This window comes from Coenobita brevimanus, chromosome 45 (genome assembly GCF_032717465.1).
Source record: "Coenobita brevimanus isolate Jiangsu-jjx chromosome 45, ASM3271746v2, whole genome shotgun sequence".
NCBI classification, from domain to species: Eukaryota; Metazoa; Arthropoda; class Malacostraca; order Decapoda; family Coenobitidae; genus Coenobita; species Coenobita brevimanus.
This window is the reverse complement of record NC_136998.1, coordinates 36,569,467-36,592,670: the sequence shown is the minus strand read 5'-3', so window position 1 is coordinate 36,592,670 and position 23,204 is coordinate 36,569,467. Positions and strand designations below refer to the sequence as shown.

Here is a 23,204-nt window from a genome sequence, read left to right as displayed (position 1 = left end):
TTCGTACAGTACAATAAACACAGATATTGTAAGTCTGAGTTATGATGACCATCAGACAGATAATTTTGTTTACTGGGGCTACTAACAAAGAAGAAGGTTCCCACAAGATACTAATAACATCATAACTTTACTCAGGCAAATTCATGAGTGCTAGAGAAAAGGTAGTCTTCAAAATAACCATTAAAACAGAATATTTGCAGGCAAACTTAGAGCAAAACAGCAATTACCCTTTCAGCTTACCAGATCGATATATTTGACTGGGTTGGTGAAGTTAGGGTTCTTGCGTGCTGACGTGAGTACGGCAGACTGTATGATGTGACCGGCAACCTCCACGTCAACCCTGGGACGATCCACGGTCAGCAGGTGTATCCGCTTCAGGTCACGCAGCCCCCAGAACAACACCTGAGAGGTGGGGGAGGAGTTATGTCGTTGATTATGCATAAACTAATGCACATAATCATATACTGTACACAGGCATTAGCAAACAAATACATATGCATGTACTTTACAATCTCTTTCAGTAATACCACTAAAGAGTACAAACAAACAAAAATGATAGTAGGTAGAGGCATGAAAATGAAACAAGGTTCTCTCTAGGTCCTGTCATTTTCCATCCTACAGCTAATCCATGCATTATTTTGCTCTGCACATTCACCATCGTCTTCTAGTTGGTCTAATTACAGCCCGCCCTATCCTGTCCTGCCCAGCACCAACCTCTAGCCGGTACTTCGCCAGTGTTGGTCTGATGCCCCGGGGTACGGGCAGGATGGGTCCACTGTCTCCTCCGTGGTGTTCCTTCGCCTGTGGTACTGCCATGACGTCTCCACCCTCTTCTCCGTCTTGGAACTGGAAGCATACATTGTCAGACATAATTATTTTGCAGATAAGACAGCACGAACGTTCTTACCTTAACCTATACAGTCTGAAAATTCACTCACCTCCCGCCAATCTAGTCACTCCATAACTGTGTCGAAGGGCTTAGGTTTGGTCTCTCTGAATGAAACGATACCTTTATATGGAAATAATCGTGTTTCTGTTGGAAACCCTAAAACTAATTTACTTCTCTTTCCCCAAGGGCATACAGATACCATGCCTAGGTGGCAGTATTAGCCGTCCTCCTTTCCTTAATAAAACAAAAAATGTTTGGATACGAACAAACAAGGAGTGAATATATATTTATAGTGGAGTGAAGGAGACGAAGCGCAGTACTTCATTTCTGGAATAGTGGTGGGGTAGGTGAAATTAACGGAGAAAAAATATTTTGCATTAAAGAAGCAAGATGCCTCCCTTTTTGAATCAGATAAGTGGTGGGTCATCCTCTCACGTCTGACATATATTCATTGACTCGACGTTCTACATCTCTATAGACGGTAGAAAAATTCGAGCACACTCTTTACATATTCAATCTTTTTACTGCTGCAGGCACAAAGAGATATTTTATTTTTGCTAATATCAGTCAAAGAAGTGTTCTACTTGGACTAATATAAACCAAACATTATTCAGCTTAAGGACTAACAAGAGTTTAAGTCCCTGTACCATCCTCAGCATTTCCTTTAAGTTCAGGAGTACTGTAGTTCAAAAACCAAACACAATACTGGAACATGAGCCACTTACCTGCAGGAGTTCAAACGTTGCCAGTAGCTCCCCTGCATGGTCGGTGCCACGGTACAGGTCGTGCCACTCCAGATGAGGTCGCTGGTACGGTTCCTCCCTCAGCTTGATGTGTGGACGTGCCAATGCCCGACCGATGAACTCACTCTTGCCCTAGATTGTACACCAGTTTATATATGGTTGGAAGTATAGTATTTAGGATATTCTCTGGAACATCAGCAATTAAGCTCTGATGAATTTACTCATTACCTATTAAGTGGTGAGTTTCTCTGGCGTATTGCCTACTTTCTTTAAGCGTGATGATAGATGAATTCACTATGACACTTTCAAATACAGAGTTAATATGGCTCAAAAATACAAATTTGCTCTAGTGTATTCATCACATAAAATCACTCTCCCTCTAATTAGTGCGGAATTTTCAAAATATATTACTATTTCATTTGTCTAACGAACTCACTCTCGTCCCCTCAAGTGCAGGATTCCTCTGACCTAAGCCCATTTACCCAGAGACAGCAAAATAAACTATACTGCTTTTGCTCTAACTTGGCCCAGATTTATATCCTTTGGCAGCTTATATCACAGAGCTCAGTGACAGAAAAAGATAATACTACAGCTCGACATCTTTTCCAAAGCACTTTCTCTTGACTAGCATTAATTTATAAAGTTAATTTACTGCTACAACTCGGCATTCAAGGTGGAGAGATGGCAGTTTTAGCCCAAGCTAGAGTAAAAAGGGTATAGTATCATCCCCTTACTCACCACATTATCCTGGTCGAATATCTCAATGACAACCATGGGCGGGTCTGCCTTGATCTCATCCCTCGTACCGTACACCAGTATATCGTCCATCACCAGCATCTCGTCCCACGTTGGGCTCAGCGTCTCATCAATCACCTGGAGTCGCAGTCAGTAAGAATTTTAATAAATTTTTACAATGAACAAAGTCTCCATTCTAGGTAAATATTGTTAGAAGTCTAGTCCTTTTGTTCCATCATATATTTTTGCCTTCATATTCCTTCTGGCTGGCTGTAAAGTGATTGTCAGCTGGATACATGAAGATAAGGTTATAAACAAACACTCTCGTACATGACATAAGGGCATTAAAGTTTATGAAAATGGAACCTGACCGTCACAGACATAACAAATTATTTTTACATATTGCAGAACATAAAGAGAAAATAATGTTAAAATGGAGGCTCAAAAAGTACGTGCCCATCGTAAGCTTTGCTACGCTTATTACAACTGATATTTCTGAAATGTAAGTAACTAAAAAATACAGTATATCTACTCTTGCCCATCAGGAACAGTAATCAGGGAAAGTCAGCATTAAAAAGTGCTAAAAATGGTATTATAGTGTTGTAAATTAAGAATAAGAAGAGGCAGTTTGGGTATCGTCAGTTGGAGGCTAATAAGCATAGGAATCGGATGGATGGATAACTGATGGCATTCCTCTGACGTCATTGGTATGCGAAAATCATTAACCACGTAATGATATCAGATAAACAGAAATACAGAAATTACGATAGTCTTTTTATAGAGAATATAACACGAGGGTGACCTGATTTAATCTTTCTTAACCCAACCCAACCTAATTAACTTAACCTCACCTAACAAGACCTAATCTACCAAAACTGGTTCAACCTAACCTAACCTGACCCATCTTAACCTAATCTGACCTAACCTAACCTAATTCAACAAACCAAACCTATCATAACCTATCTTACCCTAATTCAATCAAACCTAACTTAACCAAGCCCTGCGTAACCAAACCAAATCTAATCGAACGTAACCCAACCTAACCTATGTCAAGGCGGCGACCTACGACGTTGACCTACGCTAACGTGACGTACCTGCGTGACCCTGCAGTGTTCGCCCATAATGACCCTGGCGAATGGATCAGAGAGGCCAGAGGAGTCCGAGGCGATGAGAGAACGGGCCTGGTACATGTGTGCTCTCAGCTGGAACGTCTGAGAAAACACAACATAATTCAGTAAGTTTATCTTAGCCATCCGCCACCACCCCCAAAAAATAATATACATATAAATTAATAAAAAATAAAAATAAAACACCACCGAGTCTTAGCATGCGTGGGTAATAATTTCACCGTTGATTCTGTGTAGATAAGGTTATTTTAATACTTGATCAGAGCTGTTTAAAAATTGTAGCCAATAAGAATTTTGCGGCATCATTTATGTACGGTTAACGTACTTATTTCTCAGTATTAAGAAATTACTTATTGCCATGGTTACCTTACTGTCTTACTTTATTTGTTTCTGAGTGTACAGTTGTGAGATGGGCCTTAATCTGAGTGTAAATGAACTGTTAAATATGATTTTCACCTGTTTCTGAGTGTAGTGTAGTGAGATGGGCGGCAGTGTGAGGCTCCGTTCAATGTTGCGCAGTTCGTAGCACAACTCATAGCCCTTAGGTATACCAGGTACGAGGTGCTGCTTCTGCTTCATTAACCCCAGCCACATGTTTACCTGTAGCTTGGCCTGTATACTCCACCCGCCAGGACCACTTGATTTCCTCCCTGGCAGCTGTAAGGTATGGAAAATTAAGGAACTGTATTTTGCTTTCACTTCACCTTTTCTTCTCCCTCCCCTCCCCTCCTCTCTCTCTCTCTCTCTCTCTCTGTCTTTCTGTATCTATCTATTTATCTCGAGGTCCAGGCGGCTCCACTACCTGGTAACACACACATTTTTCAATTCTCGCCCTATCGCCCAACAGGAGAATGATCGACGGCAGAAGGACATCTCTAGTCTGCAGTCAACCGGGTTCACGTTCAGGATGAAACTGGGGTCACAACAACAAAAGTAAGAGCCCAACCTTTTCGTCTAATGTACTGCATTTTTAAAATGTTTTCTTTTCTATTGGCCTATTTCGATCCCACTTTGTCTTCCAATGGACAGTATTTCTCCAGGTTTCACTTTCAGATGTAATGTATTTTTCTCTTTGTGTTCCTTTGATTCTACTGCATTTTCCTACTCTCGCTTCTCCATTTCTCTACCAATACAACCGCCACAAAACCACTCAGAGACAACCCAGTCACACTACCACCACACCATACAGCCACTCTACTACACGGCACCACAGGAGTAAATAGGTAAAGAGTCATCACATTTACTCTCCTATTTACACAGCCGTACAACCACACCCCAACCCACCACACGACCAAATCATCACCTCAACACACAACCACATCACCACCCCACCACGCAACCTTCCTACCATAGTCATTTCATCACCACTCTACCATACCACATTACTAAAGTAAAAGAGTACAGCGAGAGAGAGAGAGAGAGAGAGAGAGAGAGAGAGAGAGAGAGAGAGAGAGAGAGAGAGAGAGAGAGAGAGAGAGAGAGAGAGAGAGAGAGAGAGAGAGAGAGAGAGAGAGAGAGAGAGAGAGAGATCTTTTATTATCCCATTATACAGCTGCAAATCTACTCTACCACACCACCACCCTATCACCACACATCACCACCACGACACAGCCTAATCACACTATCACCACACCACACGTTCACATCACACAGCCTTACCACTAAAACCTCTCCCCCACACTACCGCCACACACCATCATAACCACTGCCACCACAAAACCACTCCACGACACAACCCAATCACACTATCACCACACCACACAGCCACATCACACCACTACACCACACCGCACCACACAACCACATCACACCATACCACACCACACCACACCACACAACCACATCACACCACTACACCAAACCACACCACACAACCACATCACACCACTACACCAACCACACCACACAACCACATCACACCACATCACACCACTACACCACACCACACCACACAACCACATCACACCATTACACCACACCACACCACACCACACAACCGTAATACAATCACCTCTACCACCACAAAAACCATCCCACGAAAGAGTCACCCTATCACCACACCACGTAACCACATCACACGGCCACACCACCTCACCGTACCACACCACGCCAGCGCACAGACACATCACCATACCATCAGATAAAGTGAATACAGAAAACATCCCCACCTTGAGGAAGATGGTCTGCGTAACACCACAGTGCCTGCCCCTCTCCTCGGCCACCTGTGAGAAAAGCAGGTGTCTGGCCGGGATCCGCTGGTATGCCACCCTCTTCCCTCCACTCACCATCCATAGAAACACGTCGGGTAGGCTGTGCTGGGGCTGAGGGGGAGGGACAGGGCATAAGTTACACGTTTTAGGCCACCAATGATAATAAGTTACAGAATGAGACTGACAGTGGAGATGGTTAGGGAGAGGGAGAGAACATAAATTAGATGTTTCAGGCCACCGATGATAAGTTACAGGATGAGACTGATGAATGGAGAGGGCAAATTACATGTAAAGGCCACTAATAATGTATAAACGTTTGAACCACTGATAACGTACTAACGTTTGGTACACTGATAATGTACAAACGTTTGAACCACTGATAATGCACAAACATTTGGACTACTGATAATGTAGGAACGTTTGAATCAGTGATAATGTACAAACGTTTGGATCTGAGAACAAGGACTGAAGTGTTGGGAGGAAGGGGTGATGCACTGTGACAGGGAGAGATACGGAGTTTCGGTCATTCAGGGTGAACTCTGGGATTAGGCATCTGATATTAGTAAAGACAGAACTAGTAAAGAAAAGAAAAAATGTAGGTGATATCCCACTGACAACTCAATTTACTACTAACACAGCTGGTACGGTAAATATTAGAATCTAGCGTTTTTAATTTTCTTCCAACGATTTTACAGGGTTCTATATTGATAAATGTGAAGACTAGGGTCCGTAATGACGAAAGGTAAGACTATAACACTATTACAATACAACACAACTACCACACTACTACTACTACTACTACTACACTGCTACACTACTAAAACACTGCTACGAAAAGTAAGGATATAACACGTACGTCCTCGAGGAGTGCCTTCAGTTTGGTGAGGTAGGTGTGTGAGGTCTTGTAGCGCTCCCGTAGGCTGTGTCGAGTCACCAGGGCCTTCGTGTGTCTCGCCGCGCTGCCCAAGTGGTCCTGGGGGAATATCAGAACAGTTTATTAGTATGACATGACTCTTAATCCACTCTGCAAAAATCACCCAAACTAATACAGGAAACAGATTAACTTTAAATAAATTAGTCCATCATAAAAATCACCCAAGAGCAATTATCGCCCTCCTCCTCCTCCTTTGGAGGCGGGGGAGCCTACTTGCTTTATCATCCTTATCCTTCAGCATGTAGAATTAGATCTTGTAGTCATAGTGTACTCTGTAACAAACAGCCTCGAAAGGATCATAAAGTCTGTTGCTGTTTGCTTTCCATTGTATTCCTTTGTATTCTCTTTCCTCCTCCTCCTCCTCCTTTCTCCTCCTCCTCCACCTCCTCCTCATCATCATCCCGACCTATTTTTCCCACTTAAGGACAGGGTGAGGAAGAGTTCAAATTATGCAAGAAAAGGGGAAACATGAATATACTGTAGATGGAAAACAACGCAGCAGCATACCCTGTAAACTGGGCCACACACTCATTCGCCCACCATTCAAGCTCCTGGAAGCCTGATTCCACCTAACGAGCATAATTACCTATAGTGCTTTTACCTTAACCTGACTTTGTGTTGTTTTGCTTTTCCAGCTTTTTCATGTAGCTCTGTGGCAGAATAAGACAATACTGAGGCTTTACGTCCTTTCCATAGCACTTCTTCATGCCTAGCATTGTATGCTAGTCTTAATCTCCCGTTGAAACTGAGAACTGAAGATGGGGAAATTGCAGTTTTAGACTAAGTTAGAGTGAAAAGAGTATACACATATTTCTTGGTACTTTTCTTAATACATTCATTCTAGCTACCTGTCAGAGTGTGTGAGTCAAAATAGTCAATAATAGTTAATACAAGTGCTTCATACTAGCTACCTCTCAGATAGTGGGAGTCAGAGTACTCAGTAAATGTAATCGCAACTCACAATTTCACGTTGACATAGTCTGAGCCGTTCCTTGTCCAGTTTGGTGCGTCCGGGCGTGGAGGAGGCGGCTGCAGCTCTGGCCAGGCTGAGGTAGCGTCCACAGGCAGACACCAGCTCCTCCAACACCTCCCGCAGGCGACGCTCAGCACTGCCGTCCTCCTCCTCCAGTAGCGACCACACCTCACCCAGACCCTCCTCCTGCACCACCACAACGAGTAGGATGAAAGAGAAGTAAAGAGGTAACGAGAAGGAGAGAAAAGAGAGGCAAAGACGTAATGAGAAGAAAATAAATGAGAATTAAAGAGAAGGAAGGAGAGGAAAAGAAATAGAAGTAAAGAAGTAAAGAAAAAAAGAAAGAGCAAATAAGTATGGAAGCAAAAGAAGCCAGAAGTAATTGAAGTAGCCGAACATTACGTTTCACAACTTATAAGGAAAAATGAGTAAATAAAAAAATAAATAATTGAAAAAATTGTTGACAGTCACAATTTTCGTGGCTAAGAATTTAACATTTCATTACTTTTTTATACATATCCCCCCCCCCAAAAAAAAAGGAACCAAATCCTGAATGCAGGTAAAAAAATTCATCCCCTACATTTCATACGTAGGATATAAACTGATGTATGTTCTCATCTTGTTCTTCGCTGTTACTGATTTAATATACCATCCCTACATCACTGCCTCCCTTGACAGTTCTGTTATGCAATATACCTGAGTGTATGTAATTGCCTATCTCAACTTTTATATTATACGTATGCACCGTCTCTCTGGCTAATTTTCTCTCCCCTCCACTTCTCTTCTCCTCCCTTTCCGCTTTTCCACCTCTCTCTTCCCCTCTCGACTTATCTTTTTACCTTCACTCACACCCTTCCACTGCTCTTCCCAACCCTTTCCTTTCCTGTCATCAGCCTCCTTGCCTACCCCAATCTTCTCTTCCCCTTCCTATACCTTTCCCTCAATTCTTAGCTTCTTTCTGCCCTCTGATACTTTTCTCTCCCTTTTACCTCTCTTCTATCCTGATAACTTTTCTTCTCCTCTCGCCTCTCTCTCTCTTTTCCATGTCCTTCTCTCACCTCCCTCCTCCGCCCTTTCATGAGAGATCTCTTGCCCCCTCCCCCATCTCTCTCTCTCTCTCTCTCTCTCATACTTTTCCCTACCCAACTGTCTACTCGTAATTGTCCCATTATTTTAGCTGCTCTCCACTTGGTTTGACTCCCCTTTACCTTACTTCTCCATTCCTCTTGTTCTTCTTCCTCTTTTACAATAACTTACATCTTTTCCTACTTTATCCTCATCTCCCCCACCGCCTCTTTCGTTTCCAGCATTTCCTCTTTTCCGAGTAGTCTATCTTTCCTCCTCAGCCATTGTCAATGTTTCCCCTTTTCCTAGTTTTCATTTTTTTCCATCTCCTACGGGTTCCAGAATTTTTCCTTTTTCATCGGTTTCTCTGCTCTCTATATTCTCTCCTCTACAGTTTCCAGCTTTTTTCCCCCTAAGTTTTCTCTTCTCTCCTACTACTATCTCCATCATTTCCCCATTTCCTGTTTTTTCCTCCTCTCTCACCTCCCTCTTCTAAACCCTTCAGCAATCCTCCTCCTCCTTTCTCCCTCCCTCCAACTCCTCTCACCAGCTTAGTAGCGATGCCGTCGATGATATTGGAATTGTAGAGTCTCCTGCGGTGATCCTGAAAGACGGTGCGTACGTAGAGGCACGGTTTGTCGTCCCAGAAAGGCAGGAAATAGTACATTTTGTCGTTGGTCATGGGCTTAGCTGGCGGGGTCGTAGACTGCCACATCGTCGTCTCCGTTGATACAGACTCGGGACCTGCAACAAGGGTAATGGTACTTTTATGATCGTTTGAGGGTCTATAAACCCTATTTGCAACATGGAACGGATCAGTGATATAATCGTGGTTGCTGAACCATGGGATCTTGATCAATGACTAGCCTTAGTTCATTGCGTTCAATAGTAACTGCATACTCGTACTATCCTTTCTTGCATTATCATTTTGTTCTTTTTAACTTTATTTCCGCTGCTAAAAGTGGGGTACGTTGGATTAAAAACAAGTAAAAAGAAAATACAAAGGTAGGAGAATCATGTACAAGCCTCATAATCCTACTAAAGCTGAATATAATAGTCTGGCTTTAGTTGAGGAGAGAGAGAGAGAGAGAGAGAGAGAGAGAGAGAGAGTGGAAGTGACAATCTCCGACTTCTGTGGCTGATTTACCTCTGATCCTACTCTGACCCATGACCTTGGCCTGACCTGACTCCGGATCACTCTCGTCGTCACTGGATGGCCTTGCAGTCGAGCACCCGTCCAAGTTGTTACCAGCGTTACCGATGGACAACTCGAAGTACACGTGTTTGTCGCTCACTCGCTTCTCTATCATGGTCGCTTCGTGGATGGACGCAAATACCAGGAAGTCCTCATTTTTGCCGTAGTTGCTCTGAGGGAAGAAGAGGAAGGTTGCAAACGAGGAAGAAGAATATCAACCTATCTAAGCATCTGCCTATCATTCTTTCTGTCTATCTGTTTATCTATCTGTCTATATGTCTATGTATCAGTCAACCAATCAATCGATCAGCCAATCAGTTAAAGAGTCAGTCAATCAATCATTTAACTTAACCCAAGATAATCTACATAACCAGCCTCCTGTATAGGCAAAATTTTTATCAACCTAGCCAGACCAAACCAAATCAACCCAACCCAAACCAAACCAAGTGCAATCTAACTGAATCAAAATCAACTTAATCTTAGCTAACCCACCTCCTGTATGGGTAGCGTATTCTCCACTTCGACCTCTGAGGGGGCCACGTCGAGCTGGTCTGTAATCTGGCATCTGAGAGCCATAAGGAGGCGCCCTCTGTATGCGATGCCCTCACCCAGGCCGGCGTTGAGGCTGGCGTGCTCGTCCATCACCGACCCGCCTCGCGTTGACCCGTAGAAGTACACGTAGGCGGGCCCGAACGTTGGCAGGAACCCTTGGAAATGAGGTCAAGAAAGGTTACCTAATGAAGCAAGTGATATGAGTTGAGGCCAGGGTATTTTTTCGTTCTTCCTTCCTTCCCCTCTCTCTCTCTCTTTCTTTCTTTTTTCGAACCCTACAAAACAGGATCAAGGCAAGGGTATGGGGGCAAAATCAAGAGGGAGTATTAAGGTGACAGGGACTAAATATGTGAACCTGTGCAGGGTCACAGCCCACAGGCTCAACTAAACGGTGAAAGAACCCTGGGAAGTGAGGTCAAGCTGAGGTCAAGGGGTCAAGATCATGGGGTTAAATGATAAGATAAACACAAATAAATAATTAAATAAAAAGTCAGTCAACCAACCAACCTATCTATTTATCTATCTATAGCCAGAAGTCTTAAGGGGTGGCCACAAACAAATCAACTCCAATAAACACATAAATAAATAAATAGATATGCAAGTAAAACAAATAATGAAACAGTATCTGTGTCAAAATTTCTAGGACACCGAAAAACTGGTCGAAAAAGGCAGAAAAGAAAAAAATTACGGAAAAAATAAAAAGTAAGCGTGTCACAAAAATCTCTTCCCCCACAACTGTTCTCTCTGGGGAGCAGGAGGGACAAGGAGGGTGAGGGTGGGGGTGCACTGGGGAGAAAAATATGACACAGGATATATTTACGCTCATACACACACACACACACACACACACACACACACACACACACACACACACACATACTGTCTCTCTCCCTCTCTCTCTCTCTCTCTCTCACACACACACACACACACACACACACACACACACACACACACACACACACACACACACACACACACACACACAGCACCTCCCACAGCCAGACAGTAAAAACTGAACAGTTAATCTCCTGAGCTAACCCAATCTCCGCTGATACTTGGAACAGTCGGGGAGGAGGGAAGGTGGAATTCTGGGGGAAATATTCAGTACACTCCCATAAATGATAGTCGGGATATCGCAAAATTGTTATATAGGACACCTTCGTATAAAATCATCATTATCATCATCATCATCATCATCATCTTCTTCTTCCTGACCATCAACATCATCATCATCATCATCGTCGTCGTCTTCTTCTTCATCATCATCATCATCATCGTTCTGACAATTTCCCACCTAAGAATGAAGTGAGACAGGATCCAGAAAGCGAGGAAAAAGAAAGTAGGCTACAAAAGAGTGAAAAATGGGCCAGAGAGTCATCAACACATCAACGAAGCTACCGGAATCCTGTCTCCACCTCATAGACCTAACCATCTGCACATATTCACAAAACCATACCAAACATATTCCTAACACATCATAGTAGGCATATTCCTGAGTATAGCCCATTAATTCATACCTGATGAAGATTCCTAACCCCTTTAAACTCAGCACTTGGCAGTACATTGTTAGATTGAAGGGTAGCTATGAATGTACTCTGCTAACTTTAACTTGGCCTAAAATTGCCATCTCTCCATCTTTAATGCTGAGCTGTAACAAGAGATTTAAAGCTAGAATATGGTGCTAGTCATGAAGGAGTGCTGAGATTAACGCTAGAATATGGCACTAGTCACAAAGAAGTGCTGTGGAGAGGATGTTCTTCCACTGAGGTACGTCAAATAAGCTGGAAGAGGGCGAAAATTTGGACCACGATAAAGTGAATGAAGGATAGTAACCAAGGAGACTCGTCCCCATCTCATAATTAAGGCTCATAGAATTTCACACAACCACTATTTAATATTCTAGTTGTGTTAGTGGGCCAGTTCCGACAGATGAGAAATAAAAAGACCATGATAAAATAATAACATATCAGTACCCCGTGAAGTGTGATGCTTGGCTGTGGCGTCACGTGTTGGCTTGCGGGGGGACAACTGAGCCAGGAAGGAGGGAAGTGACCTATCTTCGGAATAGGGTTGATAAACTGGAAATAAATTATAAATAAAACAAATAAATCGAGAAGGAAATGAAAGACACAAATAAGTAAGCAAGTAAATAAAATAAATGAGTGAATAAATTAAAGAAACAAGTAAGTAAACAAGTAAATAAAATAAATGAATGAGTAAAACAAACAAACAAGTAAGCAAATAAATAAAACAAATGAATGAATAAATGAAAAAAGTAAATACACATGTAAATAAACAAGACAATAAATGAATGAATGAATGAAGGAAGGAATAATAGCCAAATAAAGGTGGAAATAAAACAGACACACAGCTCTACCCACTTAACTTCCACTAAGGGTAGCATATGTGTTGGTATAGGAGGCTTTCTGTAATTTCTTAGTTTTCATACGAGGGAACTGACCCATTTCCGCAACTCGAGTACATAATGGCCACATGAAATTCGATGAGCCAATGTTATGAGATGGGAATGAGTCTCCTTGGTCACTAGTCAAATCAGCACTCCAGTCTGACTTCACTTGGCCATCAACTGAGCTGAAAGCGGCTAAGGATCTTCATCAGGCGGAAAGAGACTCTAAAACGTTCCGGGTGCGATACAATATGACACACGGACTAAGGATTCTGAATTACCAACACTACCAAATGACGACGGTTTCACTTCTAAGAATAATTTCAGAACTCATCGCATCCAGGAGTACATAATAATAATAATAATAATAATAATAATAATAATAATAAACTTTACACAGGTGACCGACAGTTTTACAATGGGCGCTGCTGCTGATCGCGCATTTTCTTAAGGCGTATATTTCTGAATGAACCATTTATGTTGTTATATCCTTTCTTCATGTCGCACTGATTAAAATATTGGCCATGTAGTACTATGATTAATTACTGGAGACTATCTGCATGAGTTTTTTTTTTTTTTTCACAGTTCCAAAATGGGAAGATTGTAAAGAGAGTTTTTTGACTGGGTGTTAAATCAGAGAAATAATTCTCTTTCTTTCTTTCTCTCTCTCTCTCTCTCCTTTCCTACACCCAGGAGACTACACCCGCAAGCCACCAAACCTACACCTGACCCACCTGGGAGCCATCGAGGTCACAGGTACATGAATAAAACACGTCCAGAACAAGAACAAGAGCAGGAAAGGTCAAGGGATGAGAGGGGGGAGGGGCTCAGGTGTATGTGGAATGGTCAAAATTAGGTGACTAGGTTAAAGGGGGTAAAGTTCAAGGTTAATTCAAGGCTAATGCGAGGTAATAGAGTTAATGGTTAGGGAGTCTAAGTAATGATGCTGTTACAGTTATTTCGTTTTGGTATTAGTGGCAGGCAAGGTTGAAGGTTGAATAAATAACAATAATAATAATAATAATAATAATAATAGGTAAAATAATCATAATTTAAATAATCTATCTATCTATTGCCAGACGCCACAATCCCGTAAGGGATGGCCATTTGACTTTGAGTTATTTGTTTTATGGGGAGGGGCACTAATCCCCCATCAACCCACTTGTTGACACGTAGGGAGCACGTATGATTTGGTTATATGGTTACCACCCAGCGTAGTAAATGGTTTCTAGGCTTATAGGAAACCATTTGGTTTATCACTCAATGTAAAGCCACCTGTAAAGGAAAGAAAAGCAATAAGAGCAATAAGAAGTGACAGGAAAGATGGGAGAAATATGAAGAGAGGAGGGCAGACACAGAAATAGAATGATAAAGGCTAAGGAAGAAGTGGGCAGCTCTACATCAAGTGAGTGGATGAAGGTCGCCACCACCTACCACAATATTAATTACTGCACGCGAGAATGGAATTGATATTTACCGAAAAAGACATAAAAACACAGCATTCCCTGCACATTGTAAAAGGCTACTAAATGTGGCAAGAGACTGATAAAAACGCACTTGTGTCGCAAGCTGCCTCGTACCTCCTAAAGTACTGGAAAAAGGGTGATGATGATGATGATGATGATGATGATGATGACGACGATGATGATAATGATGATGAAGATGATGCGTCTCCGTAATATCTGTACATAAAAAAAAAAAAAAACAGATTTACGAATACCAACAACAAAATATACAGCAAAAATAACAGCTTCATTTGGACACCTAAAAAAAAAAAAAAAAAGCGAAAGGAGAGAGAGAAAGAAAAAATCACTAGTAAAGAATAAACCCAGACCAAGTGAGGAAATCAAGCAGTTAAATAAGTCTTACTGCCTCATTCACCTCCCCCTCAAACCCCCAAATGCTCCCTCGATTTCGCCGTAAAGCCTTGCGCGATGGTGATGATGATGATGATGATGATGATGATGATTATGACGATGATGATGATGCAGTACTTTGATATGTGTATGAAAAACGCTAGACCTACGAACAGCAAAGGAAGAAAAATAGGATAGCTAAGGACATAATCTCATTTAAAATAGTACGGCAACGCTGAATCAAAAATATAGTTCAGTCCTACAAAATGTGAATAGAGTCTTACTTCCACTACCTCGCCTCCCATTACACACACTCTCTCTCTCTCTCTCTTTCTCTCTCTCTCTCTCTCTCTCTCTCTCTCTCTCTCTCTCTCTCTCACAATAATAGAAAAAAAGGTAAACTGAATGAAATTACCAAAGAATCCCCTTAAGCCGAAAGAAAACGAGGTATTGGCGGTGCGCTGCCTGTGTGCTTAACTCTCCATTAGATTCTGTCACTCACTGTAGCCTACGCCCCCCTTCACTCTCTCTCTTTCTCTCTCTCTCTCTTCTGTTAGTCTCTCCTCTGTCTCTTTTGCTTTCTTACAACCTTTCTCCTTTCATTTCTTAAGTCTCTCTTCTTACACTTCTTCCTCATCTAATATTCATTATTTTATTCCTTGCTCACTACTTATTTCTCACACCTATTCTCTTCTTTCACTTCCTTTCTCTTTTCACTTTACGTTTCCTCTCTCTCTCTCTCTCTCTCTCTCTCTCTCCTTAAAATTATTAAAATCTTCGTATTACAGCATATCAGGTAGGAAAAAACACGGGTTAAAAGGATTAGGAGGCGAAATAGGCGATCACAAAGAGGATTAAGTAAAAGAAAAATTAGATGAGATTAAGTGAAGTCTCTCTCTCTCTCTCTCTCTCTCTCTCTCTCCTCTTTATCTTACTCTCCCCTCTCTTCTCCCCTTTCCATGTGATATGCTTCATCTGTCTTTACATGTTATCTCTCCCTTCTGTTATGTTCGTCAATATTTCTGTGTCGTCTTCAGGTATTCTCTCTCTCTCTTTCTCTCAATACATTCAAAATTACTTTCTCCCACTCTTTCTCTGTTCGTTCGCTTAAATATCACTTCCCCTTTTTCCAAGCTCATCTTTTCCCTAATAATTGTTTGCCTTTTCCCTTCCTCTCTCTTTTCTTTCCTCTTTTTCTAATACGTCTCTTCCTCTTCATCTGTGTTCTCTTTTTTTCCCAATACATTTCAGTCTCGCCCTTGCTCTCACTTATTCCTTTTTTTCCAGCCGTCAAAAACTCTCATTTCCTCATTTTCCAAGCTCCTGTCTTCTCTGTCCCCCATTTCATAGTTTATTTTAACTCTTTTTTTCCAGTCTTTCCTATCTCTTTCTCTAATCTTTTCACAATGTTTCTTTTCTTTCTAATGTTTTCTACTTTCTCTTCTTTCACTCATCCAGTTTCAACTCTTTCTTCTCCATAATTCTCCCTTTCACTCATATTTTTCGGGTATGCTTCCTATTCTTTCATTTCATTTCTCAACTTTCCTTATTTATTCGTCAAACACTTGTTTATTGATGTTTTTCTCATTTTTTCTCCTCAGTCTATTAGGTTTCCTCGTCATTTACGCCTTCTCTCTCTCTCTCTCTCTCTCTCTCTCTCTCTCTCTCTTTTTCCTGTCGTAAACATTTCTTTCCCTCTTTTTCAATCTTCGTTCTTCTTCCCTTTTTCCATTATATTTCATTTTTAATTTCTCTTCCTGATTTCCCAAAAATTTCCTTCCTCCTCTCTAAACTAACTTCACTTTCACCTCTGTTTCCCTCTTCATTCTCAAAATGTCTGTATCTATTTCACCAAGCTTTTCTCCTCCCTATTTCATCTTTGATAACTTGAGTTCCTGTCTATTCATTCCTTTAAAAACTTTCACCCCTCCTTTATAAACTTCCCTCCTTATTCTCTTCTCACTTCTCTCCCCGCTCTCCTCTTCTCCTCCCTTCTCTCCCTGCTCTCCTCCTCTCCTCCCATCTCTCCCTGATCTCCTCTTCTCCTCCCTTCTCTTCCTTTTCTCCTCTTTTCCTCCCTTCACTCCCTACTCTCCTCTTCTCCTCCCTTTTCTCTTCTGCTCATTCCTTCTCTTTTCTTCTCCTCCATTCTCTCACTTCTCTCTTCTACCCCTTCCTTCTCTCTTCTCCCTTCTCTCCCTTTCTCCTCGCTTCTTCTCCATTTTTCATTCTCAAAACGTCTATTCCCCTTTCATCTACCTCCTCCTCCCTTGCCCCCACCTCCCATCCCTGACTGCTCCACTAAATTAGACATAAGATTTATAGATTAACTTTTTCCAAGAGTTCTGCCATCCTTTAATACTTCGCCTCTCTCTCTCTCTTTCTCTCTCTCTTTCTTATTGACTTTATCGACAGCGTCTTTCAACATCCTTCTCTACTCTCACACGCAGCCCTCCACTTTCTTATTCTCTCTCTCTCTCTCTCTCTCTCTCTCTCTCCAGGGTCCATCTGCGTCCCCTCTCCATCTTCCCTCATTACACTCTTCCCTTCTTTATTCCCTCCTCCCTTATGGTCCATTTTCCCCTCCTCTCTCTCTCTCTCTCTCTCTCTCTCTCTCTCTCTCTCTCTCTCCTTCCTCTTCTTTCTGTTTCTTATTCTCTTCCTCTTCTCATCCTCCATCTCTTCGTCCTCTTTCCTCTTCTCTTCTTCCCCCTTTTTCTCCTGCTCCTCCTCCTCTTTCACCTCATCGTCATCTCATCATCATTTGAAGCAACAACAACAGCAACAATACCACCACCACCACCACCACCACCACCATCACCACCACCACCATCATTATCATAATCTTTCCCTCGTTACTTTCAAACCTCCGTTACTCATCATTAAGAACTCTTCCTCTCCTCTTCTGGTCCTCCTCCTCCTCCTCCTCTCCTGGCTGAGTCACGAAGATAGTTAGGAACAAGTGGCTCCCTTCATTACCTCCTACTGTGACCTTTACTGCCCCCCCCCCTTCTCTCTCTGTCTCTGTCTGTCTGTCTGTCTGTCTGTCTGTCTCTCGTGTATCTCCATCTCTCTCACATCTTTCTTCTGCACGTCTCCACTTTCCCCCCTTCTCTGTTTGTCCCTCAGTCTGTCTGTCTGTCTGTCTCTCTCTCTCTCCCCGCCATCATCTAACTCTTCTCCTCTTTCTTTTCTTACTCGTCTTCTATGTCACCTTTCCCCCATCTTTCCTCATTTAATCTTTACATCCTCATTTTTCTCCCATCCCTCTCCATCGCTTCTCATCTGGCTTTTTTTTCCTCAGCAATTTTTCCCTGCTTCTCCATGGCTAGTCATGCAAGATCTCCTATTGTCTCCAGTCTCATCTCAACTTCAGTCAACGGAGATGTATTTTTTCTGCTTTTGACTTTTAAATACCTCTTGCTCTTGGGTCTGAATAGTCTTTTGCCTCTGTGTGTGTGTGTGTGTGTGTGTGTGTGTGTGTGTGTGTGTGTGTGTGTGTGTGTGTGTGTGTGTGTGTGTCTAGCTGTCCGTCTTTCTGTTTTTCTCTCTCTTATCTACCTACAAATGTTCTCTTTGCTTTTCTTGCCACTTTTGGTTTTCGCAGTGCATGTGATTTGATTTCTCTCTTTTCATAGCTCGTTTCCATAGGTCTCTCTCTCTCTCTCTCTCTCTCTTAAAACACACACACACACACACACACACACACACACACACACACACACACACACACACACACACACATTCGCTTCACGTGACAGAGTAAATTGACGGCTGATGCTGGTGAAAAAGAAAACAAGAGATCAAGTTGGGTGTTGCTATGGCCGCTGGTAAAGTGTGAATATTTTCTGAGGGCTGTTATTGTGGGTTTTTATTCTTATTTTTTTTACCCTAGCTACCGAATCATTATCATCATCCTCATCCTCCTCATCATCATCATCGTCATTATTACTATCATCATCATCATCATCATCATTATCATCATCTTCATCTTACCAATCCTATTTCCACTGAGGAATAGGGTGAGATCTTTAAATGGTCTTACTAAACGAGCCAATATGAAAGGAAGTGACTGGTGCAATCGTTTACTAGTATAACTACCGGTATCTATCTGTCTATCTATTTACCTATCTATCTGTCTGTCCATCTGTCTATCTACCGAAAAATTTTTACCGCGCCAAATTAATACACACCGCTCAATTTACAAGACAAAAAACATTATGACTACGATGATGTAGTTAATCAATTTAATTACTTAACAACTCACACATACATTACACTAACCAGATTTTTCCACTTTTTCCAGTCATGTCAAACTGCTCCTCTCTAACAACAGACCCCTAGTTATTTGCCGGTCCATTTTATCGGTCATTCCCCCGGCCGGAGCATCTGTCGGGCGTCCAAGTCACGGCTTTTCCGGACAAAAATGCAGGATAACGCAATTTTCGGGGTGTGGGGGAGTTGAGAGGGGGAGGTGGGTGGGGGAATGGGAAGAGGTGTAAGAAAGTAAAGAGAAGGGGAGAGGATAGAGGGAGGGGAAAGGGAAGGGAAGGGGTACAGAGGAACGATGGAGACGAAACCTTGGCAGATGGAAAAGGGACGATGAAGAAGAGAGGGGGAAAGAGAAAGGATGGGGACAGGAGAAACAGGAAAAAAAAAAAAGCAAAACAGAGGAGGAGGTAGATGGAAGGGAGGTATGGATGGAAGAGGAAAGATAAAGAAGGGATGGGAGGAGGGAAGGGGATGAAGAGAGGGAGAAGGGAAGGGGATGAAGAGATGGGGGAGGCAAAGAGGAGGGAGAGAGCAGAAAGCAGAGTTATGGGGCTAGGAGGAGGAGGAAGGGAGGGTTAAACGGGGATGGGGGGTGGGAAGGGGAAGAGGAAAGATGGGAGAAGGAAGGAATGAAGGTGATGAAGGAGAAGGAATGGGTAGTGGGGGAAAGGGGAAAAGGGAGGAGGAGGCGGAGGGGAAGAGGAGTCAGGGAAAGGCTGACTGTGAAGGCCGGATAGGAAATGACCGGGTGTAGGAGTCGATGTAAGAGGTGAAAGGTTAGGGGTCGTGTGTGTGTGTGTGTGTGTGTGTGTGTGTGTGTGTGTGTGTGTGTGTGTGTGTGTGTGTGTGTGTGTGTGTGTGTGTGTGTGTGTGTGTGTGTGTGTGTGTGTGTGTGTGTGTGTGTGTGTGTGTGTGTGATAATGTAAAACACGGTTGGTACATACTGTGTAACAACTGAATTCATTATTCCGTCATATTATATTCAGTACACAAGCCCCATGGGTAACATATTCAATTCGCTGCACACACACACACACACACACACACACACACACACACACACACACACACACACATTTTTCGCTTTAGATCACAGTTTGTGGGGAAACTAAATATTACGTATGCAGTGTCCCCTCTTCCCTCTCAGCCTCCCCCTCCCCCCCTCTCTCTTTCTCTCTCTCTCTCTTTCTCTTTCTCTCTCTCTCTCTTTCTCTTTCTCTCTCTCTCTCTGGACTCATTGAATTTTAACTGATACAAGGAAGACGAGGAAATTCTGGAGCATCAACCAAGAGAACCATGAGGGGAAATAATGGAGATTTTTTCGTGGATATTTTTCATGGTGTGTTTCTGTATTCTGTATCATCCTTTCTTGCCGTAGCTGGATATGAATGTTAAGTCTGGGAAGTGTGAACTAATGACAGCAGCTTTCACGGCGTTGTTAACTCGCACTTCTGTTACAATATTTCTTTATTTCAACCAACAATTTTCTACTGTAACACTTTTCCACATTTTTTTTTTCAAGTCCAGGACCTCCCATCTCCACCAATTCTCTGCTCCAAATGCCCTCTTTTCTGCACCTTTCTTCTGAAAACACACACACACACACACACACACACACACACACACACACACACACACACACACACACACACACACCTCCAATACTCCACAGCAAAAAGCTCTCATCGCCTCGCCTTTCTGTACTCCAAATACTCGCACACCTTTTTCTGTTCTCTAAATACCCTTCTCTTACACGCCTTTCTCCTTTAAAAACACTCAGCCCCTACTCTCCACCTCAGTTGATATCATTCACTCACCTTTCTCGCCGTCGTTGGATATGGACGTGAGGTCAAGGAAGTGGGTGCCAATGACGGTATCGTTCACGGCATCATTGTCCCTCACTTGTATCTTGAGTCGCTGGCACAGGGGCGGGAACATCTCAGTGAACACCACCTGCTCGTTCCATACAGGGCAGGTTGTGCTCCGCCTCACGCTCGTCCGACCCTGAAGCGCACACTAAGTTGAAGCTGAAGGTTATGCTGATGGTAAGGTGACAGACAGACAGACATATAGGCAGACAGATATGGAGTAACACTCTCTTGGCTCATCACAGCTGGTCCCATACTATGAATTACAGGCCTACCTTGAACACACACACACACACACACACACACACACACACACACACACACACACACACACACACATACTCACCGACAAGCCAGCGAAAGATACTTGAACGTAAGGATGAACCAAGTCTCTCGAATCCCCAGTAAATGCCTTCTTGACGTTGGCCAAGATGGAGGAATTAATCTTAGGAAGGCCGTCTGCTCTGTATATCCTCACTATGAACTTGGCCCTCTGTCTCTCTGCAGGCACTCCGTCAGGCAATAGCAGGTTCCTGGGGGCGACAGGCACGGGTGAGGCACATGGGTAGGCACGGAAGGTTAGGTAGAGCGTGAATGGCAGTGTGGGGGTAGGTGTTGTGCTGTGCAGCATCGTTGAGTGAATGGGGTGCTGTGTTGTGGTGCGTGTGTGTGTGTGTGTGTGTGTGTGTGTGTGTGTGTGTGTGTGTGTGTGTGTGTGTGTGTGTGTGTGTGTGTGTGTGTGTGTGTGTGTGTGTGTGTCATTATTTCCTGAAATGTGTGTGCGTGTCTGAGACACCGTATGTATAAAGATGTGTAGGCTTGTGTGTGTGTGTGTGTGTGTGTGTGTGTGTGTGTGTGTGTGTGTGTGTGTGTGTGTGTGTGTGTGTGTGTGTGTGAAGACTGTAAGCTGAATGGGCTGTGGTAATGATGATTAATGGCCAAAATGATGACAGACATAATGATGGTAATGATATCTTTGAGAGTAATGGGAAGTATAAACTAAGTATGGGAGATGACTGACTTTGAGGTGTTGATGATTGTGGTGATGGTAATGATGATGCTGATGGTTATAGTGGTTTTTGTGGTGGTGATGATTTCTAGTTGCAGTGATTGTCATAAAAGAAGTTAGGGAAATGGACTTGTCGTATCAGTACTTGTGTTAATAGGGACGATGATGATGACGATGGTAATTGTAGTGATAGTTAAGGATGCTGCTGCTTCTGATGATGATGATGATGATTGTAGTGATAGTAGTTAAGGATGATGATGATGATGATGGTTGCAGTGGTAGCAGTGATTGTTGTAGTGTAGTGACTGATGACTGAACTAGAGATGAATGTGGAGGGATAACAGTCAGAGTTTTAGTACCTTCAGTGGGAAAAGAGACCAGGATGAAAGAAGAATATATCAACGATGGTGATGAATGATGACGATACATGTAGTAGTGGTGATATCTGTAGTAGTGATGTCTGTGATGATAGTGATGATTAGTAATGATATCTGTGGTGAAAAAAGTGGTGATAATTGCAAATGGGCGACAATATCTGAGGCGGTGGTGATGACTTTTGGTGATGCTTGTGATGAGGGTGATAATGGTGATATCCCCAACTATAACAGCATGAGGCCATGATAATAAGTCTTTATATATTAAGTCGATATATTAAGCTGCACGAATTAAAACACAAAGAGAACAATTTGCATTTTTTTTTTTTCGTGTTTGCATCCAGTCCATAAATATTTTTTTAATAACTGGACAGCTTTGATCACGAGGTATAAACAGATTACTGACAATGGCAATAATACAGATGATGGAACATGAAGTGAGAAATGATTGCAATGAAACGGAAAAATAAAAGCAGACATGATGAAGCGTGACATGAAGGCTATTATTATTTGAACTCAGCGGTGTGCGGTAGTGTTGTGGTGGTAGTGGTGCGGTGGTAGTGGTGCGGTGAGAGTGGTGTAGTGGGAATGGTGTGGTGGGAGTGGTGTGGTGTAAGCAGTGTTGTGGTGGCAATACTGTGGTGGCGACAGTGATATAGTGATAGCAGTAGGCTAGTGTGGTGGTGGCAACGGTGAGCCGTCAGTGGTGTAGTGGCAATAGTGGTGTTGGCAGAGGTGTGATGGTAATGGTGCGGTGGCAGTGGTCTGGTGATGGCAGCTGTGTGGTGGTGGCAGTGGTCTGGTGATGGCAGCTGTGTGGTGGTGGCAGTGGTCTGGTGATGGCAGCTGTGTGGTGGTGGCAGTGGTGTGGTTGTTGCAGTGTTGTGGTGGATGCAATGGTGTGGTGGCAGTGGTGCGGTGGCAGTGGTGTGATGACAGTGTTGTGGCGACACTGGTGTGGTAGGAGTGATAATGAAATGGCATATGATTCAGGA

The 23,204-nt window shown here is 42.8% G+C and overlaps 1 protein-coding gene across 1 annotated transcript in view; it reads right to left on the bottom strand.

Annotated features, from left to right (window-relative positions):
* The window catches only part of LOC145398336 (otoferlin-like), an 89,019-nt gene that overhangs the window by 17,091 nt on the left and 48,724 nt on the right, over positions 1-23,204 (bottom strand). The window contains 14 exon segments of the mRNA XM_080271226.1: positions 241-402; positions 715-846; positions 1,615-1,764; positions 2,371-2,505; positions 3,462-3,578; positions 3,951-4,151; positions 5,663-5,815; positions 6,561-6,677; positions 7,600-7,797; positions 9,224-9,420; positions 9,860-10,043; positions 10,364-10,605; positions 20,776-20,962; positions 21,173-21,359. Of these exon segments, the coding sequence (XP_080127352.1) occupies positions 241-402; positions 715-846; positions 1,615-1,764; positions 2,371-2,505; positions 3,462-3,578; positions 3,951-4,151; positions 5,663-5,815; positions 6,561-6,677; positions 7,600-7,797; positions 9,224-9,420; positions 9,860-10,043; positions 10,364-10,605; positions 20,776-20,962; positions 21,173-21,359 (2,362 nt within the window).